The 21,525-nt window shown below is 40.0% G+C and overlaps 1 protein-coding gene across 2 annotated transcripts; it reads left to right on the top strand.

The window, feature by feature from the left end:
- Positions 1 to 637: 637 nt before the first annotated feature.
- On the top strand, positions 638 to 19,977 carry crtc1a (CREB regulated transcription coactivator 1a). 2 transcript variants are annotated; one of them, XM_062404284.1, is made up of 15 exons: positions 638 to 818; positions 4,073 to 4,189; positions 5,110 to 5,237; positions 6,118 to 6,177; positions 6,639 to 6,733; positions 7,450 to 7,535; positions 7,621 to 7,661; positions 8,738 to 8,931; positions 9,054 to 9,196; positions 9,413 to 9,505; positions 9,738 to 9,836; positions 11,671 to 11,775; positions 13,964 to 14,047; positions 14,142 to 14,322; positions 15,137 to 19,977. In XM_062404284.1, the coding sequence occupies exons 1-15, from the start codon at positions 693 to 695 to the stop codon at positions 15,340 to 15,342; spliced, it is 1,758 nt and encodes a 585-aa protein (XP_062260268.1). In that variant the 5' UTR covers positions 638 to 692; the 3' UTR covers positions 15,343 to 19,977. The 2 variants fall into 2 exon arrangements, with proteins under 2 accessions (XP_062260268.1, XP_062260269.1); XM_062404285.1 differs by lacking the exon at positions 11,671 to 11,775.
- The last annotated feature ends 1,548 nt before the right edge of the window (positions 19,978 to 21,525 follow it).

Here is a 21,525-nt window from a genome sequence, read left to right as displayed (position 1 = left end):
GATTTGAAACTTAATGAGTTTTAAGGTTAATGTGTAAAATAAATATTTGAAAAAGAAAAGCCTAGTTTTACTCTAATTTTGTTTAATGTTGTTGTTTCTGTTGTTATTACCTCATCAGAGACTTCTGAGGCCTTGAGGGGAGGCTCCAGCAGATGTCAGTGGCCTCCCATGTTGGATCATATTAGTATTGTAGCATAATATATTAAGAGTTTATTCTTGTTAGATTACAACTTTATTCTTGCTATTTTACAGCTTCATTGTTGTTATACTACCACTTTATTTAAGTTATGTTACAACTATATTCTTTGCAAGAGCTTTTTTCTGGACAAATTACAACTAAGTCTCATAATATTTCAACTTTATTCTTGTAAAACAATAACCCCTTTTCCGGTAAAGTTCAGGAAATCTCTGATTTGTTTCCCCCTTTAATTGCCCCTAATATTCTATCGTAATTTCAGTATTTATTTATATATTTATTTGTTATTTATTAGTTTTTTGTCTATTTATTTATACATAGCCAATGTAATTTCTTACCGCTTCTTGTACTTTATTTCCCTGGCGGTCAAGAAGCTGATGTACAATTTGAACTGTCAACTTCCCTTGCTCTGTGCTCTAACCGGAAGTGGTGTCTCTGGAACCTCCGGCAACTTGACGCTGACCAGTGAAGGCAAAACGGAGCAGGAGAGCGAAACATGGCGACTTCGAACAATCCGCGGAAATTCAGCGAGAAAATCGCGTTACACAACCAGAAGCAGGCGGAGGAGACGGCGGCGTTTGAAGAAGTGATGAAGGACCTGAGCATCACGCGGGCGGCGAGGGTAACGACACCGCTTCGTGTGTGTGTTTGTGTGTGTCAGTGTGTGTGTGTGTGTGTGTGTGTGTGTGTGTGTGTGTGTGTGTGTGTGTGTGTGTATGTGTGTGTGTATATATCCCCCCCCCCCCTTTTCTCCGAGTGTTTTCAGCGAACTGTCAAATATGCGTCAGTGTCGCGGCTCCACGCAGTCGGCGCAGAGGAGGTAAACAATAACAAACGACGCTTCCTGCCGCCTTTAACACGTACACACACGCACACTCACGCACACGCGCGCGCGCACCCACACGGCAGCAGTGACATCGATGTAAACACGGACGACCCGAACCTCCGTCTAAAAAAAGTTCTTACATTTTTCGTGCCCCACGCATGAAAGCGAAGGTGCGTGCACGCGGATTTGACAGCGCGCGACCAACTGCAGCCTGGTCTCGTGCTCAGAGAGGAGAGGCGGACATCACCCACTGAAACTCACACACGCACACACACACACACACAAGCGCGCACACTCGTATTACTCTAGTGTTGTTTTATTATTATGGTATGTTACCTCGTCCACAGGCCTGTGTGTGTGGCGGTGGTGATGGGCAGTGGCTCTGTGAAGTTGTCTGACAGGTCTGAGTGCAGCGCAGCATCAGTGACATAAAGATGAAGCCAACAGATTATGTGGATTTAAAGCCAAATACAGCGCAGGCCTCCAAACTAAATCCTATGGAGGCAGCTGGGCTCAGTACGGACCGATGGACACGCTCTGTGGACCTTTACTGCAACATTATTATAACTTTATTTCAATCAGCATTATAACTATACTGCAATAACTATTATAGCTATAATGCAATAAATAAAATAACCATACTTCAAAAACTATACTGCAAAAACGATTAAAGCTATACAGCAATGAGTTATCTAGTTATAAAGTAATAACTACTGCAATAACTATCATAACAATACTGCAACATTACTGCACTAACTATAATAACAATACTGTAATAAAAAGTATAGATATACTCTACAGCTATTAAAACTATGCAGCAATGAGTTATATCATTATACAGTACTACAATAACCATAATAACGTCTGCAATAACTATCATAACAATACTGCATAACTATTAAAGCCACACTGCAATAACTGTTATAATTTTATTGCATAACTATTATTACTGAATATTCTTAACTGTCTAAGTGGATGAGAAATGTGCATGTGTGGAATCTGTTTATATCTCTGTTGCTGCAGTGATATCAACCTGCTGAAGCTTTAAAAAAAACTGCAAAGTTAATCCAATGGCAACAACTCTTCACAGTGTATTTGGTTCCAACAGAAGATATTTTGGAATGTCCCAGTTGTAAAAGCCTCTGCGCAGTGCTGGCTCACTGCCATGACTTATTTGGGACACGTGAACAGAATGGAGCAATGATTAATAATAATAGTACCTGTCGGCCTTTCCTGCAGGTCAAAATGTCTGCCGTGACAAAAGGCCTTTTTATGAAGCTTTAGGAGATGCTGCGATATTAGACCAAAATGACATATTAGAATGGGACTCCGAGAGCGCAAACCTTTGCCAAAACAATTCACTAGATCTTGATTTGTATTTGTATCTGCACCAAATTGCGGACACTCATTACTACTTCTACCCAAAACATGACAGAATTTTAGAAGTCAAGAACCAAGGATTCTGCTCTGAGAAATCAATGGAAATGTTGCAAAACGTCCAGTCTCACAATCTCATCTCTGTATTTCTTTCCTGACCCATTCTTCAATCTTACTCCAAATTTTCATGGAAATCTATCCACTAGCTTTTGCGTAATCCTGATAACTAACAAACAAACACAGACGAAAACATAATCTCCTGGACGGCAGGGATAAAACTGTGTAATTGTAAGATGTTTTTATTACCATGTTATCATACATTTGTAATTTAGGATGCACATCTTAAGATTTAGTTTGCTCTTGATTGAGGCTTCAGTTTTATAACTGTTGATTTGCATTAATAAAAGGACAGCTAGTAGCATAGTGGCATGGTGGTACATTGGTTAACACTCACAATAATAACATTTCTGGTTTGAATCCCAGCTTGGTCCTTCTGTGTGGAGTTTGAATGTGTCAATGTGACTATTCTCTGGGTTCTCTGCTTCCTCCAACAATCCCAAAACACACTCCTATTAACCAAACCCCTGGTTAATAGGGGAGTGTAAGTGATTGTTGTTTACCTTTGTATGTCGGACCTGGCCCTCACTGGGGACCTGTCCAGGCTTAACCGCTCCTCCCGCCCAATGTCGGCTGGGATTGGTTCCCTCCTGTGACCCTCAAAGGATAAAGGATGTAGATGATGGATGCGTGGAACAGACATAATAGTACAGGAAGTCATATCTGAGCCAAAGTTAAACTCTTGTCCTAGAGTTTCCCTCTGTCCCCTCCTTCTCCACTTCAGCTCTCCTTCTTTCTGTACCTGTCTCACTGTGTTTAAAAAGATTAGCACGGAACTCCCTTTTGATCTGCAATCGTTACAATATACAACCTTTTGTCAACAGAGCCGGGTTTACATGTGTTTTAAACAAACACACACTCTGAGGTCTAAGGCTTATTTAAAATTCACCAGTGATGCAGGCATAGTAATTGTTTTTATTAGATTTCCTGCCCTGCCATCAATGATCAGTGGGCTTGGATAAGAAAATTTCATTGACAGATTATGGGCTTTTCTATTGGGAAATGGAACTGGATATTATCTGGAATGTAGGCACTGTCATACAGGCTTTAGGGAGTTCGATTTTTAGTAATTCACATAAGTGCAACTACTCTTCACGTCTTATTGAATGCACAAAGTGTTGCTGCGATGAGTGCTGCAAATTCTGCATCAATATTTGCCTTCATTTTTCTACCTCAGTTAGATTGTGTTGTTTCTCTCATGTAATGATACTTCAGCCAATGTCCATCAATATTTTGTCCCGTCTCAAACATATGGTTAAAAAAGTCGATCGATTTGTCAATATGGCGGTTTCAGGGAAGCTGTATAGAACATCACACAATTATAGGACTTTAATGGGTTTGGGGTCGGAGCAGTGTAAGGATGCAATTATGTCCCCTTTGTAGAATATTTCTTGGACTGTCCCTGCAGGGAATCACATTGAGCTGTCATGATTAATAATATTGAACAATACTTCTTGTTGCTTCAGGCCTGTGGTGCATTTGTAGCTCACTCATGTCACTGGAGGATGCAATTGTAATTTCATGTTGTCTCACACCTGCTGTTGTTGTGTTTCCAGTTACAGCTGCAGAAGACTCAGTACCTGCAGCTGGGACAGAACCGTGGGCAGTACTACGGAGGGTCTTTGCCAAACGTCAATCAGCTTGGAAACAGCACTATTGATGTGTCTTTTCAGGTAAGATTCAAGACTTATCTCTTTTCTGTAGCATTGTAACTAAGTATATCTAACAGCTGAGGTGCTGTATAAATGAAGAATAATTGATTTGTCTTTAATGTTGGAAAGATTTGATTTGTGTTGGTTAGTTATGCGGCAGCAGTTTCATGCAAGTAAATATCCTCTCTGTCCATGACTAAGTTTGAATAACATCCTACAATATCCATTTAACCTGTGGCCGCTCTATAACAACAGATCCTGTTCCAGGGGATGAATACTCTGCTATGCAGAGTGCTTATGTTTAGAATAGGTAGAAAGGGGAAGAATAAATTAATCAGACCACAGCCCTACATGAGGTAGGTCACGCAAGTGGAGATTGGATTTCAGGCACCATAAAGGGGCCACAATTTACACAGAGGGGAATCATTTGGCATACATACACTATACTTGGATTGCTATGGAATATTGAAGTTCTACTCCAAGTTTGGGAATTTCTGAAATAGTTTTTTGTTTCCTGTGAACCAGCTCAGGATGCCTTTGCAAATATAAATCGGCCCTTTTCCATATCCTTTTCATTTTCATTATTAATTTCACAGGCATTTTCCTGTTCTCTGTAGTTCTTCTTGCCTTGAGCCGCAATAACTTTCATCACTGCCACCAGGATCTCATTTGATGTGAGAGCGCAGAACACAGGTTCATTCTGTGAGCCAAGGACAGTCAGTGTAACTGGGGACACAGAAAACCATCAAGCTAGTGCAAAACGTCTCTTCAAACGAAATGTAAATTAAATTCAGATAACAAAGGATTTAAGTCTGTTTGCATTCCATTTTTTAAATATAGTCTGAACTGACCTTCAAACAAAAGTGGTGGCTTGAACTACTGACAGGTAATATTTGCAATGGAATCAGTTAAATGAAATGTTTTTTGTCTACGTTCGTCAGAACTCAGAGCTGGACATGAACAGATCGACGCGACACCACGGCTTGGTGGACAGAGTCTACCGGGACCGGAACCGCATCACATCCCCGCACCAAAAACCTCTGTCAGTGGACAAACATGGGCGCCAGATATCCTTTAATGCTGTTTCTCATTAAGGGGTTAAATTCTGTTAGTGAAGTTCTGTTTCGTCTTATTATTTGATATCTGAGCTCTCAATATCATTTAAAAGCATGTAGTTTTGTAGCATAAATCAAATATCAAGTATAATTTCAGACTTTTTCCCAATTAAATTACTTGGATCTTACCGTGATACATAATAATATAATAATAATAAAAATATAAACCATTTAAAGAAAAATATGGAAAATATTGTCGTTGACATTAGAATATAAGCAGTTTCATAAACATTTTTCTGATCATCATTAATCCCAGAGAACGTCAGTCACCATCGTAAGGAATAAGGAAAAATAAAGCCTTCATAAAAAATCAGTCAACGACTTGTTAAAAATTACAAATCCTCAGTCTGTGGATTTCTTATCTGACATTTATATTTACAGATTTTTACAAATCCCTCAACTAGATTTGTGTTAGCTTGTTGTTGAATTTAAGTCTAACTAGATTGGCACTCAGCAGTCTGATTATGAAACCATATTTAAAACCCCTAGATCCTGAATTACACCAAATTGCACACACACAGATCGCACATACTCAGAAATATCAGTCCCTCAATGTGCCAGATTCCCCCCCAACACCAAAATCCATATATTACTTTCTGGGAAATTGGTGAAAATGTTGAAAAACCTCCTATAGAATCCAGTCAGTATTTCAAATAAAGCCTGACACATATCAGACCTGGATGTGAAGCTCAAAGTTTGTTCTTCCTTTACTTGGTTTGGTTTACTCTTTTAAAATCTATATTCGTATGTTCAAAGAATCCACAGAAATCAATGCATTGAACCTGCCAACAGTCTCTATCTGCAGCTGTATTTTCTTAACCTGAGATCTCACATTGACAGCTGTCCCTATGGCTCAGTGTATCTATCACCGCCACTGGATACCAGCTGGAGGAGGTGAGACCACCTGAAAGGATCAAACATGACACTTACTGAGAATATGAAAACGTTGCCTCTTCAGACTTTCATATTAACTTAACATCTTACAGTTATAGACAAAAGTCCTCTTTTTCGCTGATGACTTTCAACATGAACAAGAAAAAAATGATTCTTGTGTTGAAATTGACAGCTGTATTTGGTTTTAGGCTCAGTTTGGTCACTGAGATTGAAAAATTAAATCCTTTTAAAGAGCGCGATATGTCTTTTCCTTTATTTGTCAAAAACCAGTGAAGACTCGCTATGACCTTAAAAATGTGTCATAATGGCTAATTTGTGTTGATACTGATATTTATACCATCGTGTGTTTTATGTTCTACACAACGCTGCGGTTCACTGACATGTGTTTTGTCTGCTTTCACACACACGGACATGTCTTGTATTTTACTTCACAATGATTTGTGTGACTTCTTGTGCCGCAGGACAAACTCTGACTCAGCGCTGCACCAGAGCACACTAACCCCCGTCCAGCAGCCCTGTTTCACTGGAGGATCACAGGAGCTCCAGCCCAAACGAGGTGCGTGTTATCTGAAAAGATTTAATAATAAAGTCACCAAGCAAAAGGAAAAAGTCCTTGAGCAAAACAAAAGACTTAAGATAAAGTGATTTTAGGCTTAGATTAAAACTGTATTACGATAAGTTGCTATACCACACACGCCGTAACATTAAACAATTTAATGTGTGTTGTATAAACTGAGCTCTACTACTTCTAATGTGACAGTTCTTAGACTATTTAGGTGTTTTTACCATTTATCAGTAGTAGGCAGTGGTGGAGGAGTTTTTTTTGCAAACCTGATCTATTTTTGCAAACACGCAGCAACATTCTGAGTGTTATGTATTATTATTATTCAGTAATTTAGAGCTTTTTGGACTCTTGCCTTTATTTGAAAGAGAGATGGGAAATGGTTCTAGAGATAATAATGACACGCAGTAAATGGTCCAGCTGGTCAGGAGTCTAACCAGGACCTGCTGCTCAAGGCTGATATACACACATGTGGCATACACCCTATGTTTCAGCTAGGGTGTATGCTCAGTTAAAACAATATATATATTTTTGAACTTTCTTATGTCTCGCTTATTGTTCTTTCCTCGCTTCTAATTTTTCTGATATGGTCTTTAAATATGGTTGGACCACATTAAACAGAGACATGTAGGCTATGATTATTACTCAAACAGGCTGGACATCTGTTGACCCAAGAGACTGAGGAGATTTGTTTTCCTCTATCTCTGCAGTTCTGCTGCTCACTGTGCCGGGCTCAGAAGCAGTTAAACTAGAGGTTGATGAGGATGGACAAAAACAGGAGTGGGACTGTAAAAAGGTGAGAAGTCTGAACACAAATTAATGTTTTTCTGTCAGCTTCATCTCCACGATTCTCAATAGCTACAATTCTTCTCTCCGTTCAGAACATTTCAAGGTCCAAGCTGTGCAGAGTTCCTGGAATCCAGTGAGTATTTCAACGTTTTCCTCATCTGACCCATTTTGAGGACACATTTATATAAAGTGAGATTAACATAATGAATTGATGTTTTGGCTGCACTGTTATAAAATGGCGGTAAAGAGCACACAAGCAGCAGCAGCTACAAATCGAGTGCATATTTACACACATCTGGAGAACATGCATGAATAAAAGATCTGACTGTAATTATACATCAGTTAATTTCCCTTTCATTAACATTTGGCGACCACAGTAATAACAGTGCAGAGCAGAAGCATTAGCTGAAGTACCACTGGCCAATTGCATGAAGTCTCAAATATCTCTGGAGGTTGTTTGTCTCGGAAGTAACAAACAATTTTTATCAGAGCTCGACTGATATGGAGTTTTGGGGGCTGATGCAGAAACCAATATTAGCAAGTTGAAAATGTATGATACCGATCCATCCATCCATCTCTCTCTGTCTATTTATGAATATCTTTATAGATATAGATATACACAAGTTCTATTTATCAAACCCTAATAACAAATACATGTAATTTAGGTGAAATATTTTACAGTTTCATGACATTCATTTTTTCACAAATAAAGTACAAATACAACCGTCTACACAGAGTTTGATTTAAGGTAAAAACTGATACAGACGTTTCACCTCTCCAGCTTGGCAGCTCCAAACTGCTACCACACTTAGCTTATGCATGGCTCATTAATGGTAATAGTAAACACTCCAGACGGATTCTGGAGTAGAGAATGGGCACTTAATTGCAAAACCACAGGGAACATGCACAGCTAAATCCCTCAGTGCCTAGTGTTCACAGCGGCCACAAAACAGGTTACTGACATCGATGGAGGTGGTGGGAATAAACATAACTAACAACACACTGCATCGTCTACATCTCCTATGTCACAAACGTACACATAATTCCCACAAGGCCACTTCCTTAAAAGGCCAGGCTTGACAGATTTATATCAGTCATCTAATAAATCAGTCGGGTTCTGTTCCTGTTCTTTCTTTTATCAAACAGATGATCTTTCAGGTTAAGATCATCAACCCTGATAAGTTCACTGCATCCGTCTTTTTTCTGCAGCATATTCCCATCTCCCGACCAGCAGCTGACCCCCACGCTCAAACCAGCAGCCCACAACACTGGCGGTTCTCTGCCTGACTTGACCAACATCCAGTTCCCTCCTCCGCTGCCCATCCCGCTCGACTCGGACGACACAGCCATCGCCTCCTCGTTCAGCCCCTCCAACAGCACACAGAACCTGCCTAACACGCAAGGTGCCACAGACAATTTGAGATTCCTGCGATAAAATGCATTGATTTCCGACTTTGGCACTCTGTGTGTGCCTTGAAGATAAAAGATTCTTTCCTTCCTCATTCTGTCTTTGTGTGCTGGGTAGGCGTGGACACCTCTCAGCCGGTATCCATGGAGATGCAGCTGGGGCAGGACAACATGGTTCCTCTCATCCTGAACGTAGGAGACTCCCACCAGCAGCAGAACCTCCCGCTCTCCCCAACATCTCCGCCTCTCTCTCTCTCTCAGGTACAGACCTACTCTCTTAACATTGATTGTGTTTGGTTTGTTTCACTATAAGTATTCCCATTGGTTCAGTTTGTCATTTTGTTGTCATGTTTGTGGTGTTTAAATATCTCGGTGGAAGATTGATTTTATTGCGTAGGTGTTTAGTAAGTATGACTCAGTTAATTTATTCTGAAATATTGGAACTTCATCTCTTTTCTGTTCCTGTACTTCCCCCAGACGGCCATCAACGCGATGAACCTTGAGCAGCAGCTGTCCCAGTATGCCTTCTTCAGCCAGCAGCTGTTGTCCCAGACTCACCAGAGCCAGCAAGTTAGTTTCCCTCCACATAAACTAGAAGTCATAAAACAACTTTAACAGCTGATGTGCATCTCTGATAGCTTGATAAGAAAACAAATTGAACTGAAAGTATGTTATCAGGGGCTACAACACATACTGGTCAGCTAGTGATGTACTGTGTTTGTGATAAACCAGTATTAAAACTATAAAGTGGCACTTGATGACTACACTTAAGTCTACTCATTACTCCCTTTTTATATTCCAGCAGACAGATATGGACCAGCTGCCATCCTCTGTGAACTCCTGCTCCACGTTAGACAACCACACGTCCTCGCAGAGCAACATGACCATGGACATGAACACGGTGAGCAGTGCACGCGTCTGTCCGCATCAGGCCTGGTGTTATGTTTGAAGCGGCTGGTTGTTGCGAGGCTGTGTTTTCAGGTGTCGCCAGTGCATTGAATACACAACGCCTCGTCTGAGTATCATAGCTCTGTCAAGACTCTGCACATTATTTCACAATGTGAAGATGTTATGGGCTGCATTTATTTTGCCAATGTTGGGACATCAAAAATGGACAACATTTTTTTTCAAAGAATGAGATCTATTATTTGCGCAGCGCCGCACATCCTTCAGATCTTGGCTCTCGCTGCTCTACTTGTGTTGCAGTTGGATTTCTGCAAATGAAGTGGCCTACTTTCTCTTCACCTCAGTTGTACTGTGGCAGGTCTGCAGCTCAAACCATTGAATTAATGAATCCCGAATAAGAATCTCCTCAGCATTGGTATAGCTGAAGTTCTGCACTGATTTGTTTTCAGAAATGGTTTTAGCAGCGTTTTCTAACCTGTACATTTTAGCTATTGAATCAACACAGGTACGGCTTGGTTATCGAAAATATCTTCTTCTTTCGGTTTCAAACAAGTCCACTGCAGTAATGATCATTGCAGAAGTTTATATCTGTATCGAGAAACCTTGAACTGCTTTATCACGTCTGTATCTCATGCTACCACTATTGCGATAGCTTATCAATGCAGAGATTAGAAATGTGGTGATTTGAACTCCGTGTTAATTTTCCAGTGATAAGAGATTATCACTCTCGTTTGATACTCCTATAAATATGAATCACCTGATAGTTTATCTGTTATTTATTGTGAAAGTAAATTTCTATTTCTATATTTTGTATATTTCTCTCTCCACAGTTACGGTCGTGATCTTTGAATCAGAATATGATTTCTCTTTTTGGTTTCTCTTTGTTTTGGTCTGTGGAAATATCTTCCTTTTGATTATTTTGGGTGAGCACAATGAAAAGAGTGGATATTACAGAACAGATGAGAAGAGAGTGGAGTCGTTTCTCTCTGATCCTCCAGTTTTACTGAGTTCAGTCGCTCAGCTCTGATTGTTGGCAATATTTTTCTCCTCCAAATTAATCCCCTGAAGATTTAACACTTTCTCCCAGATCTTTCTCAGTATGATTAATGCATCAGTATGATATGAAGTGAGCGGTTTTCCTCCTTCACGTTCTGCGATTATTTCAAAATTTCTGTCACTATGCTGATGCTGGGTTGTTACCATTAAAGGCAGTGAGGGAACCAGTGATTCCTCAGTCAGGGATCCTGATGTTTTTCATTTCCAGTCTAACAACAATCACTTGAACGTCTCATCTCTTTCAGAAACTGCACAGAGCATGTGTCTTGCATTTGAAATCCCAACCACTTTTTGTGAAAAATAATTAGAAAGTTTCTAAAACAGGCCTATTCAAGTGGCAGATCTAGGATTTTTCTAAATATGATAGGGGCCAATTATATGTCCAACATCTGTGCACAAATCCTGATTCAGTAAGGTGCACGTGTTTAAGTCATTCCTTATTTACTGTTGGCCAGAAAGCTTTAGGCAAAGCAACACATCTTTGAACTTATTTGGAAGAATGTTCTTTGTTCAATGACATTGTGTTCTTCAAAACATGCTTAGAAGATAAAAATGTTTATCAAATTGTCATTTTTATTTAATATTTTGTAGGTGAATTATTTATTAATAACAACAAGTGCTGACAGGACAGGGGCACTTCAGGGGCCAATCAGATTTCAGCTTGGGCCAGTACCCCGCGCCCCTGATAACCAGTAATAGCACCTTAGTGCATGCAGACCCCAGCAGAGATAACCCTCCAGTGTGAATAACTCAAACATATCCTCTTGTATCAGGCCTCCTCCCTCCAACAGTACCGCAGTAGGGTTGGATCCTCTGCCAATCAGTCTCCAACCTCCCCTGTCTCCAATCAAGGCTTCTCACCCGGAGGCTCGCCTCAAGTAAGGGCGTGTGAACCAAAGAGTCGGTGGCTCGCTCTGTATAAACTTCACTGTAGTAGGACTCTGTTGACACCCCACCCCTCCCCCTTACAGCTGCTTTTATTGTGTCGAGTCAACATTCGTAGATCTGGGCAAAAAGACAACGTTTATTTCAAGCAATTGTTGAGTGAGATCAATAAAATGAACACAGGCTATTTTTACGCTTTTATCAAAATGTTGGTTGGTTGGTTAGAAACTGACATTTTATCATGTCACAGCAGGAAATCTTAAGGAAGCTTCCCAGAATGCCCTATTTCTCCCTAATTAATGTTAATAATTACAGATGGACTTTTCCTGCTCTGACATGCTAAAAGATCAAGTTCAACTGACTTTGTAAGATATGAATTCATAGCAGAGTGTCATATATCACTCTGACAATTAACAGTGTTGCATTACAACAGTGTTATAATATGATCATCATGACATGAAATAGACTAAAGTGGTTCCTATTTTGCCCAGATCTTACTGCCGGTCCCTTTAAATACTCATCGATGTGTTGTGATGTAGATGTGTCCCTGACCCTCTCTGCTGCTTCTGTTGTATTTGTGTTGCATCACCTCTGTTTTTCCTTCTCAGTCCTGCTATTTTTGTATGTAAACCAGATATTCATGCTTAGTCAGGGATTTGCACCAGCACAAGTCTGGGGATTTGGGTTAGCATGGGAAGGGGGGTGGGGTTGAGGCTGGATGTGGACAAACTGAACCTTGCTTGCAGGGTAGTGCTTTAAGATAAAGTAAACACACCCAAGGTAAACATGGATCAGGGTTGTTAACCTCTGTCAGATTCAGTACAAGCATTTGAGATTTTACACCCTGGTGAAGCAGTTGTCTTGTAAATCATTAACTGCTGAATAAAAGCTTGAATTACACAAGCTTGTAATTCAACTGAATTACAAGCTTGAATAATTCAAACTGAATTCAAAACAATTGTTTTGAATTCAGTTTAAAACGAATCAGGCAGCATGTTAAATAAGTCTTTGCTTCTACTGAATTGTAAGTGTGATCATGTCTGTTTGAAATGCTGAGGCGAGTCACAGGGATGATAAACCCTGTCTGCGTTTGTGTTTGTTCTTGCTGCTGTTTTCTCAGTTCCTTCCTGAGCTGGAGTGTCTCACTCGTATAGTCCTGAGATTATCCACACAGGCTTTAACCACTGACGGGCTCATGTGCTCTATTATCCTGCTCTGCCCTGTGGGGACATCTGCAGCACACACAGATAATTTGGTTTGGAACTAGGAGGAGCACGGGCTGGGAATATGATCCAATTACTTATACATTAAGAGGCCACGATGAAACAGGAGAATTTCTGGTTGCTGTTCCAATGAGGACATTCAAATCAGAAACTTCAAGAGAATTAGAGGGGCTTTCGAGTCGGCGAAGGGAGAATCAAGTCACAGAGGGATTTTTCACTTTATTCCATGTGAATATATTTCAGTTCTGTACTTGTCAATGAAAACACTAAGGCCAGAAGGAGGAGGAAGTGGAAAGAGCTGTGACCCTTATAGTCATTGTAGACATATATATGTCAGTTTTGACATCATTTATCAGTATAAAGGAACCTTTACGACAATATATATTGGACGGAATATGACGTAAAGAAGTTGTAATTCACATAATTTATCCAGTTCCCTCATTTATTTGCTTGCATATTAATTTATTTACTATACATATATCTACATAGCTCACTTAATGGGATATTTATTAGTAGTTCCTTGCAATAGTGGGCGTTTGTCTGCTACACGTGTGTACCACAGAAAATGCTGCAAAAACTGCAGGGTATAGTTTAGTTTGCATTCATAATTAAAACAGAGGACTAAAAACCTTCCTTGGTGCACAGTCACATGTTTGGTGTGTGTGTCTTAAACGTCCTCTGAGAATGAAAATGTTTCTCCTGTAGTGCGTCCTCCTGTGTATATCATCCCCTCCTATGTCAGTGCACATTTAAGCTGTGTTAATGTTTGAGCAGGGCGGTCAGTCTCTTCTGCCATATGTATACAAATGTTGTATCACACACACACACACACACACACACACACAGAACACTGGGCCCTTTCCCCAAACATAGAATCAACTCAAAAGTATCCCTTTTCCGGCACTATGGGTTTTTACCTGCAGCTTAATAATCAGATTTGATCTGTTTCTTGTTGCAGCATAACTCCATACTGGGCAGCGTGTTCGCAGACTTCTACGACCAGCAGCTCCCGTCCATTCAGGCCAGTGCTCTGTCGCAACAGGTACATTCACTGTCTGTCATAAGTGTCCATATTTCGTTGTGCAGATTTGAGAGCGATCAGCAGCCCTGACACTTCTTTCTGTTGTGAGAACCAGCTGGAGCAGTTCAACATGATGGAAACCCCCATCAGCTCCGACAGCTTGTATAACCAGACCTCCACCCTCAACTACTCCCAGGCGCTCATGATGGGTTTGACTGGTGGCCACTGCAACCTCCAAGACGCGCAGCAGCTGGGCTACAGTAGCCATGGCAACATCCCCAACATCATTCTCACAGGTGCCGCTTCAACACTTTAAGTGCGACACATCACATGGCTTCTAGACTCTCTCTGCAAGTGGCTTGTTAAAGCTCAGATCTATAGGATCTAACATGTAGAGCTGTAAAGGCCCCAGACAGAGCAAAGCTGCCTCATATGTGCTTGTATAGTTTGCTTCCATCACACTGTCTCATACACTGTGTCAACCAAAAACACATTAAACCTTAACGAAGATGTGATTCTTTACTGGGCTTTTAAAATATATTAGATTGCACTGGTATACTCAGTAAACCGAATTTAAGATGCTCAAATCTTATTAAAAAAATCGATGTGAAATTATCTTCCCTTCCTCACTTAAAAAACTCAGGAGCGATAGATATCTGCTTAGCCGTTTATTTTATGCCTCCACGCTGGAGACACCCAGTGGCCGAATACGAAAGTGTTTGTGTTGTTCGTCCTTTCTATTCGTGGGAACATGATATCTCAAGAATTTCTTCAGGGACTTCAAATTTGGACTCAAAGATGAATGGATATGATTTTTGTGGTCAAAGGTCACAGTGACCTTGTGTTCATAGTGATTTCCATTACATCTGGCACAAAGCTTCACTTGGACTCAAGAATGACCTGATTAGAAACCCCAATGAAATACCTCAAGAACGCCTTGAAGGAATTATTTCAAATTTGGCACAAATGTTCACTTCGACTCACAGATTAACTGATTCGATGTCACTGGCCAGACATCACAGTGACCTCATATGAGTTTTGAAAAAATATGTATGTAGAATGCAACTGAAAATGAACTGAATTAGAATTTTCTGTCTTGTCTCTGTTCAGTGAGCGGAGAGTCTCCCCCCAGCCTCCCCAAGGACCTGACAGGCTCACTGTCCTCAGACTTCAGCTTCGATGTCGACTCCCAGTTCCCACTAGACGATCTCAAGATCGACCCACTGACGCTTGATGGCCTGCACATGCTCAATGACCCAGACATGGTCCTTGCCGACCCGGCCACAGAGGACACGTTTCGTCTCGACCGGCTCTAACAAACCATACGTGTCCATGCACAGGTGTGTGAACGCTGCTGTCCTGTGGGGGGTGGGGCTAATTTTGGAGTATGTCGGCGAAGGCCTCGTTTAAGGCTGAGCAACGATTCCACACCAGGCAACAGCAATCGAACCCCAAAAGAGAGCTTTTAAAAGAAACACTACTGTAAGAAAAAGGCATCGACGTGTTTTCTGAAGACTGCTGCCGGCCTCCCTCCTCTGTCCGTGTGAATCATGTTTGCGGCTCCGTCATCAAACTTTGATTTATTTCAGACACCTAGCTTTCATGAGGGCAGTCTGTGGTGTATCGTATCTATGAATGACTGAGCCATGTCCGCAGAGCAAACCCTGTACAAACAAACTCGTCGGTGCAGAGTAGCATGATGACTCAGAGGAAGCTCCGGTCAAGAACGCCCCCTCCCCCCCTGCCCCCTCTGTGTCGCGCTGGTCCTTCTCAGTCCTATTTGCAGTAGTTTCCCGCTGATCCCTGTGTGGTCTATCAAGGAGCCAAAGTAAAGTCCACTTCGATTCGAGTTGAAGATGTAAAGTCTCGAGACAACATGAGTCATCATTTTGCCACCTCGGTTATTTTTAGGAAATGCTGAAGTTTGAGTTTCAACATAGTAAATTGCAGTAAAATGAGTTATGCATGAGATCACAAATCACTGTGCATACTTGTTTTTGCCTTAATAGCTTGTTTTGGTTTTCATGCAAAGATGACTTTTATGTAACTGAGAAAAAAAGGGTCATGTTTACTGTTTTCCTGGTGGTTTGGCCGACAGTGTTTACAGTTGCGTTAGTGTCGTTGTACTTTTGAGGTGTGCTGGTCTTTATCCATAACTTCATCGATCGTCACTACACCAGCCCATCTATCTCCCATCAGATTAATGATTTCTTGAGAAACGGATGTTTACAGGCTGGTTTTATTTGACATTTTTACATGAATGTGATCAGATTTTGCGTAATAGTATCTATGCAAAATTACAGTGATTGGTTTCAGGCTGCAACACGAACCGGAGAAAAGGGAATCCTCACGTAGACGAGGCAGAAGTCTTTGAGAGAATGAGCGGCGATGGACGGTTTCATGTTTTATTTGTGTTGTGACATTGCTTTGATATTAGGGATTGTGTAGAGGGAACATTGAGGGGTCGGGGCATGTGGCGTGCGGTAGAAACTCTCCTGGATTACTCCCAAAGATGTGACCTCAGTATAGTTGAGATAAATATATTTTTCCACACGGTTGAGCAGCCTCTATACTAGAACAGCATTGTTGATGCAACAAGAATGTATTTCGGTCACATCTGTGCTGTTGTGTTGTTGCCATGTTGTCATCCTCATTGCCTATCATATCGAGCCTTTATGTCCTGTTGGACCAACACTGGTTCGCCTGTTCAGAGGGGTTGTGGCTTCTGTTTTAAGTTGTATATGTGTGACTGTGTTTGTTTCCTCGGCTCTACGGTGACACTGATTATCAGCTTCTTCACGTTGTCTGTGCCCTTTTGTTGATTTGTCTCTCCGTTCTGTGGCCCTGCTTTAATATAACTTCATGCATTTGCTCCTTTAATGAGTGAATCTTGTTTTAGTTCTGTCACAATTGTGTCCCATTCATCAATACTGCACTTTATGCATTTATTTAACACTGATTTATGAGTTTATACACCGAACCCTGCCGCCATGTGACTGTTGTGTGCACTGGACCTATTGGCCCCGTCTTTGATTAAATTTGCCTTCTTGTAAAAAACACGTAAAACAAAACAGAAATATTTGAAATAAAAGTGAGAGTAAATTTTAATTATTTTTGAAAAGTCGTATATAGATAGTCTATTTAAAAGAGATGTTTTTACTTAATCTGCGAGTATTTTGTTGGCTGTCTGCTGTTACACCGATTTTTCCAAAATATTGGAAAACCTTTTTATTTTGGGACAGTGGTAATCAGAGTTCTGACAAAAGGTTTCAGCTCTTTCTGCTTTTAATAGCAAGTTGTGCTAAATGGAACTAAATTAGCTATTTAATAAGCAGATTAAAAGATTATTATTACAATGTTTATAGATACAGAAATAGTGTGATGTCTCAAAATGTAAAGGGCATATTACCGATGCAGTAGCAGGACACGATCAATCAATCAGTCGCTGAAAAGTATTTTATAGAATCCATATATAAATATCCAAGTCTTAAAGTATACATCCACATCCGTTCAATATTCCACTTAATGATTACTGTTCTATAGCTGCTACTTTGTGTCTGTTTATATGTGTCATGGTCCCTCTGTGTCTGCAAGTTTCAGCTTTATTCTCACACACGTGTAAATCAAATCATGTTCTGTGAAACGTGATCAAATCAGATGAGATTTTATTGTAACCTGGAAGATTATTTTATTTCCTTTAAAAAAAAAAAATATTCAAACTTCTGAATGCATCGTGGTTCTGATTTGATGCTGTTTTTTTGTGTTTGTTTGGTTTGTGACTGCATGACTCACTGGACATGTTACCCCCTTATGACTTCGTTTTTTTATTTTCCGAACAAGGTTGCGTTGAGCTTTGTGCGTCTAAGGGTTTTGTTTTCCTTGTGTGGTAAAGCTGTCTTTTGTCTCTCTCTTTGATTCTGCGTCACGGGTCGGCTACGTGAATGCTGTGTGAAGCCTGAAAGCGTCAGATTTATGGTAATCAGCCTTTTAGGCACATGTAGAAGCTGTCACTCGGTACTATCTTAGGCCTATGTTTTACTCTGCAATTTATAGTATGTGTGCTTATTTTTCTGTTTTGCACCCGCGGGGATTTTATTATGTCACGATATAGACTAGCTTTGTATATTGCTATTATAGGAACAATGTTTTTTCGTGCTTCATGTGATATGATGTCAAAGTGAGAAAATGCACTGAGAAAATACTGTGTTGCAATATATCATTGTGGCTCTATACTCTCTGCTGGACCTCGGACTTTATGGTGAGCCTGACGTCTTTGTAGGTCCATTTTCTGTTTTTATATTTTCTTTTCTACTTTTCTGTTGTCATGTAGATAGCTCTGACCGACGTGTCGCCTGTTACTGCCACCTTTTTATGCATCAACGTTCAGGTATCCATTGGTGTTAACGCCAGTGTTTACAGAGAAAATAGTTTACAACAGAGCGACGTTTGTTTTTCTCCTCATAAAATGTGTCAAAGTAGTTAAACACTGTATCTAAAATAACAGACATATATAAAACACCACATATGAACTACTACAATAGTGAATAAGTAATTTTATTTTCAATAAGCCCTGAAAGCACTTTTTATTTAATTTACAGACTTACTATCAGATGTTATTTTAAGAGAAAAGATTATATTTAGATTTTATTGAATTTATCTTTAATGTAGGTTTGTCATCAACACTGTATATTATTTTTCGCAATTATGCCAAAAAGCCAAAGTTTAAAATCAGCCATAAATTAGAGGATATGTTATGTAACTTCATACATTATCGATGACTTTATCACTGCATTAATTATTGGACATAGTTACTGAAAACCAGGCAGCACAACTAAGAGAGTCGTGACTGATGGTCCGTTACCTGGGAAATCTCTTTTCTGCATGACACTGACTTCAAAAATATGTCAGAAAAGAAATTGACATGTTGCATTTTGCTTTTAAATGATTTAAGTTTTGCCTTTGTTTTATAGATCTGCTATCAAACACTATTATTTTCAAGTGAATATAACAATACCTTGTCAGAGGAATAAAAGACAGAATTAACAGTAGAAAATAGCAGCTACAAATACTGGATGGTCAGGCCATATATATATAATATATATATATATATTATATATATACACACTATACATATATTTATATAACATATACATATATATAAACTGTATGTAGGTTGATTTTGTGACATAACATGTTAAACTGAATCAGGAAGACGACATGGACAGTTATGCATGGTCAGTCCGTGGATTAACCACATCTACGAATACTTCTTCGTGTAGATTTTTGAGGGCGGCCTGCTCCTGGTCCAAGCCTCATTCAATGGCAGCTAAATTGTTATATAATGTATTTTGTTTCTGAGTACAGTGATACAATATTCCACACTCTGCACGTGCATTTTACTGCCATGAAGGGGTGCACCGTGCTCCTGCAGTGCGCTCACAGCAACAGGAAACATTATCTTCATAGAATATGCAAAATCTAGCGGTCTGCAGCACAGCTTGGCAAAGTGGTACTTTTTTCAGCTAACCCTTTAAAAAAAAAGAAAAAAAGACTGGTTCAAACCTTGTTCTTAAAACGGTGTGTTTTCTAATTTAAGTGTCGAATCGGACCAAAAGAATCCAAGTTGGCTGTAAATGTGAGCTATATTCAAGATGAAAATATGCTTCTGTTTGAACTGTACCTGATGTATTTTTCTCGTGTGAAGGCTTATGTCTTTGTATCTTTGCATTATTATTTGTAAATGAAATGAGAATAAATATATCGGAATAAGCAGAGATGCTCGGCCTTGCTTTGTCCTCGGGCGAACCACAAAAAGTAACGGCAGCAGTAGATGCTTTATGATTTGCGGCCTTCTCAGCTGTCTTCGTTTGACCTGCTGCTCCCACTCTGTCCACACTGACATGAGATGGTAGATGTTTTGTATGTGGGTGCAATAAAACTGAAAAAACCAAGATGCCTGTTGGAAAGATTTCTCTCTATCTCTCACCAGATAAGGACAAGGATTATGTTGGGGAGGTTTTCATTTACCGGTTTACAGCTACTGTGGGCGTCGAGAAGCTAGTTTCAGACTGGAGGGTTTTCATCACATTTGTTTCAGTAGACCTTACGAATCCCGAAATGTAGCCAACCTAATATCCAACTTAATAGAAACAAATAGTCATAATAACTTTTTAATTAACCGATATGATCAAATATAGATCTATGATTTCATGCTCATAATATTTTGCCACTTGGAAACAAGGCGGAGAGGCGGTGGACTAGTGGCAGAAACTTAGACTATGGGCAGAAAAGGTCTCTGGTTCGTCTCTGGTTCGACTCCGCGGAGAAACAACAAAAGACAAACCCGGATTGATCTGTCCAAAAATCCAAGAGGATTCTCCCTACCCTTCCTAGTGTCCCTGAGCAAGGCACCTTACTCCCCAACATCTGCTCCCTGTGTGCCGTACATGGCTGCTCACTGGTCTGTGTGTCCTGCACCAGATGGGTTAAAAGCAGAGGTTACATTTTCCTTCCATTGCATGTCTGTGCATGGGTTTGGGATAAAAAAATAAATGTATCTTAATAAAGCTGAGCTGAAAGCTACCCATGGCTAAATTGCCTCAGTGTTTGAAAATTAAAGTGCTCACACCTCACTTCACCTCCACTGATGCCCTCAAATGACTCCATTGTTTTTTTGACCACCACTCTGCTCAAACCATCCTGACTCAGCCCTCCCTGTCTGTGCTCTCTCAGAGGCAACCTGGTTTTCAGACTGCACGGCTCCACCTGCTGGTTGAATGCTGTAATAAAATGTGAGCGACATTCATCTGTCACAATAACTTACAACCTGTTTACTGAACCAATACATCAATTTTTATGAATATACACGGTAAACATTTGATTTGAGCGCCTGCCTCCACAGGAGTGTGTTGAGAGAGAGAGAGAGAGAGAGAGAGAGAGAGAGAGAGAGAGAGAGAGAGAGAGAGAGAGAGAGAGAGAGAGAGAGAGAGAGAGAGAGAGAGAGAGAGAGAGAGAGAGAGATGGTGGCTGATGCAATTATGTGAAAAACAAACAATTAGAGTCAATTTAAAGGAGCTTCCTCGGCTAATGTGGATTTAATGAAGGGTGAAATGATATTAAAGTTTGCTTCTTATTTCTTACACAGATCTTGTTTGTTTTGTCTGTTTCAGTTCTGTGTTGATTTATTCCCATGTGAAGAACCTTTTTACTGTGATTATTATCATTAATGTTGCTGTTGGAATTATTATTATTTGACCGAAGTGTATTATGATCATTTTAAAAGCAGATCAATCTAGAGCTGAAACAATGAGTCGATTAATCAATAACAGAGTTAATCTACAGCAAAATTAATTCAATCAATTAACAACAATGTCGTTTTTCAATACTCAAGAGACTCACGATTCAGGAGACGTTTTTTGTATTAGCTTTTAGACGATTAGACAAAACCCCACAGAAATAAGGACTCAAAATATAGAATCAAATTAAGTTAAGTTAAGATT

This window comes from Platichthys flesus, chromosome 14 (assembly GCF_949316205.1).
Source record: "Platichthys flesus chromosome 14, fPlaFle2.1, whole genome shotgun sequence".
Classification (NCBI taxonomy): Eukaryota; Metazoa; Chordata; class Actinopteri; order Pleuronectiformes; family Pleuronectidae; genus Platichthys; species Platichthys flesus.
This window is presented reverse-complemented; position numbering and strand designations above follow the sequence as displayed.

What these genes read in the sequence shown, in the direction of transcription:
- crtc1a (XM_062404284.1), top strand. Translation starts at nt 693, where the DNA reads ATGGCGACTTCGAACAATCCGCGGAAATTCAGCGAGAAAATCGCGTTA. An exon ending in GACAAACATGGGCGCCAGAT is followed by an intron (nt 5,238 to 6,117) that starts ATCCTTTAATGC and finishes GAGATCTCACAT; the next exon opens with TGACAGCTGTCCCTATGGCT. An exon ending in CGCCTCTCTCTCTCTCTCAG is followed by an intron (nt 9,197 to 9,412) that starts GTACAGACCTAC and finishes TACTTCCCCCAG; the next exon opens with ACGGCCATCAACGCGATGAA.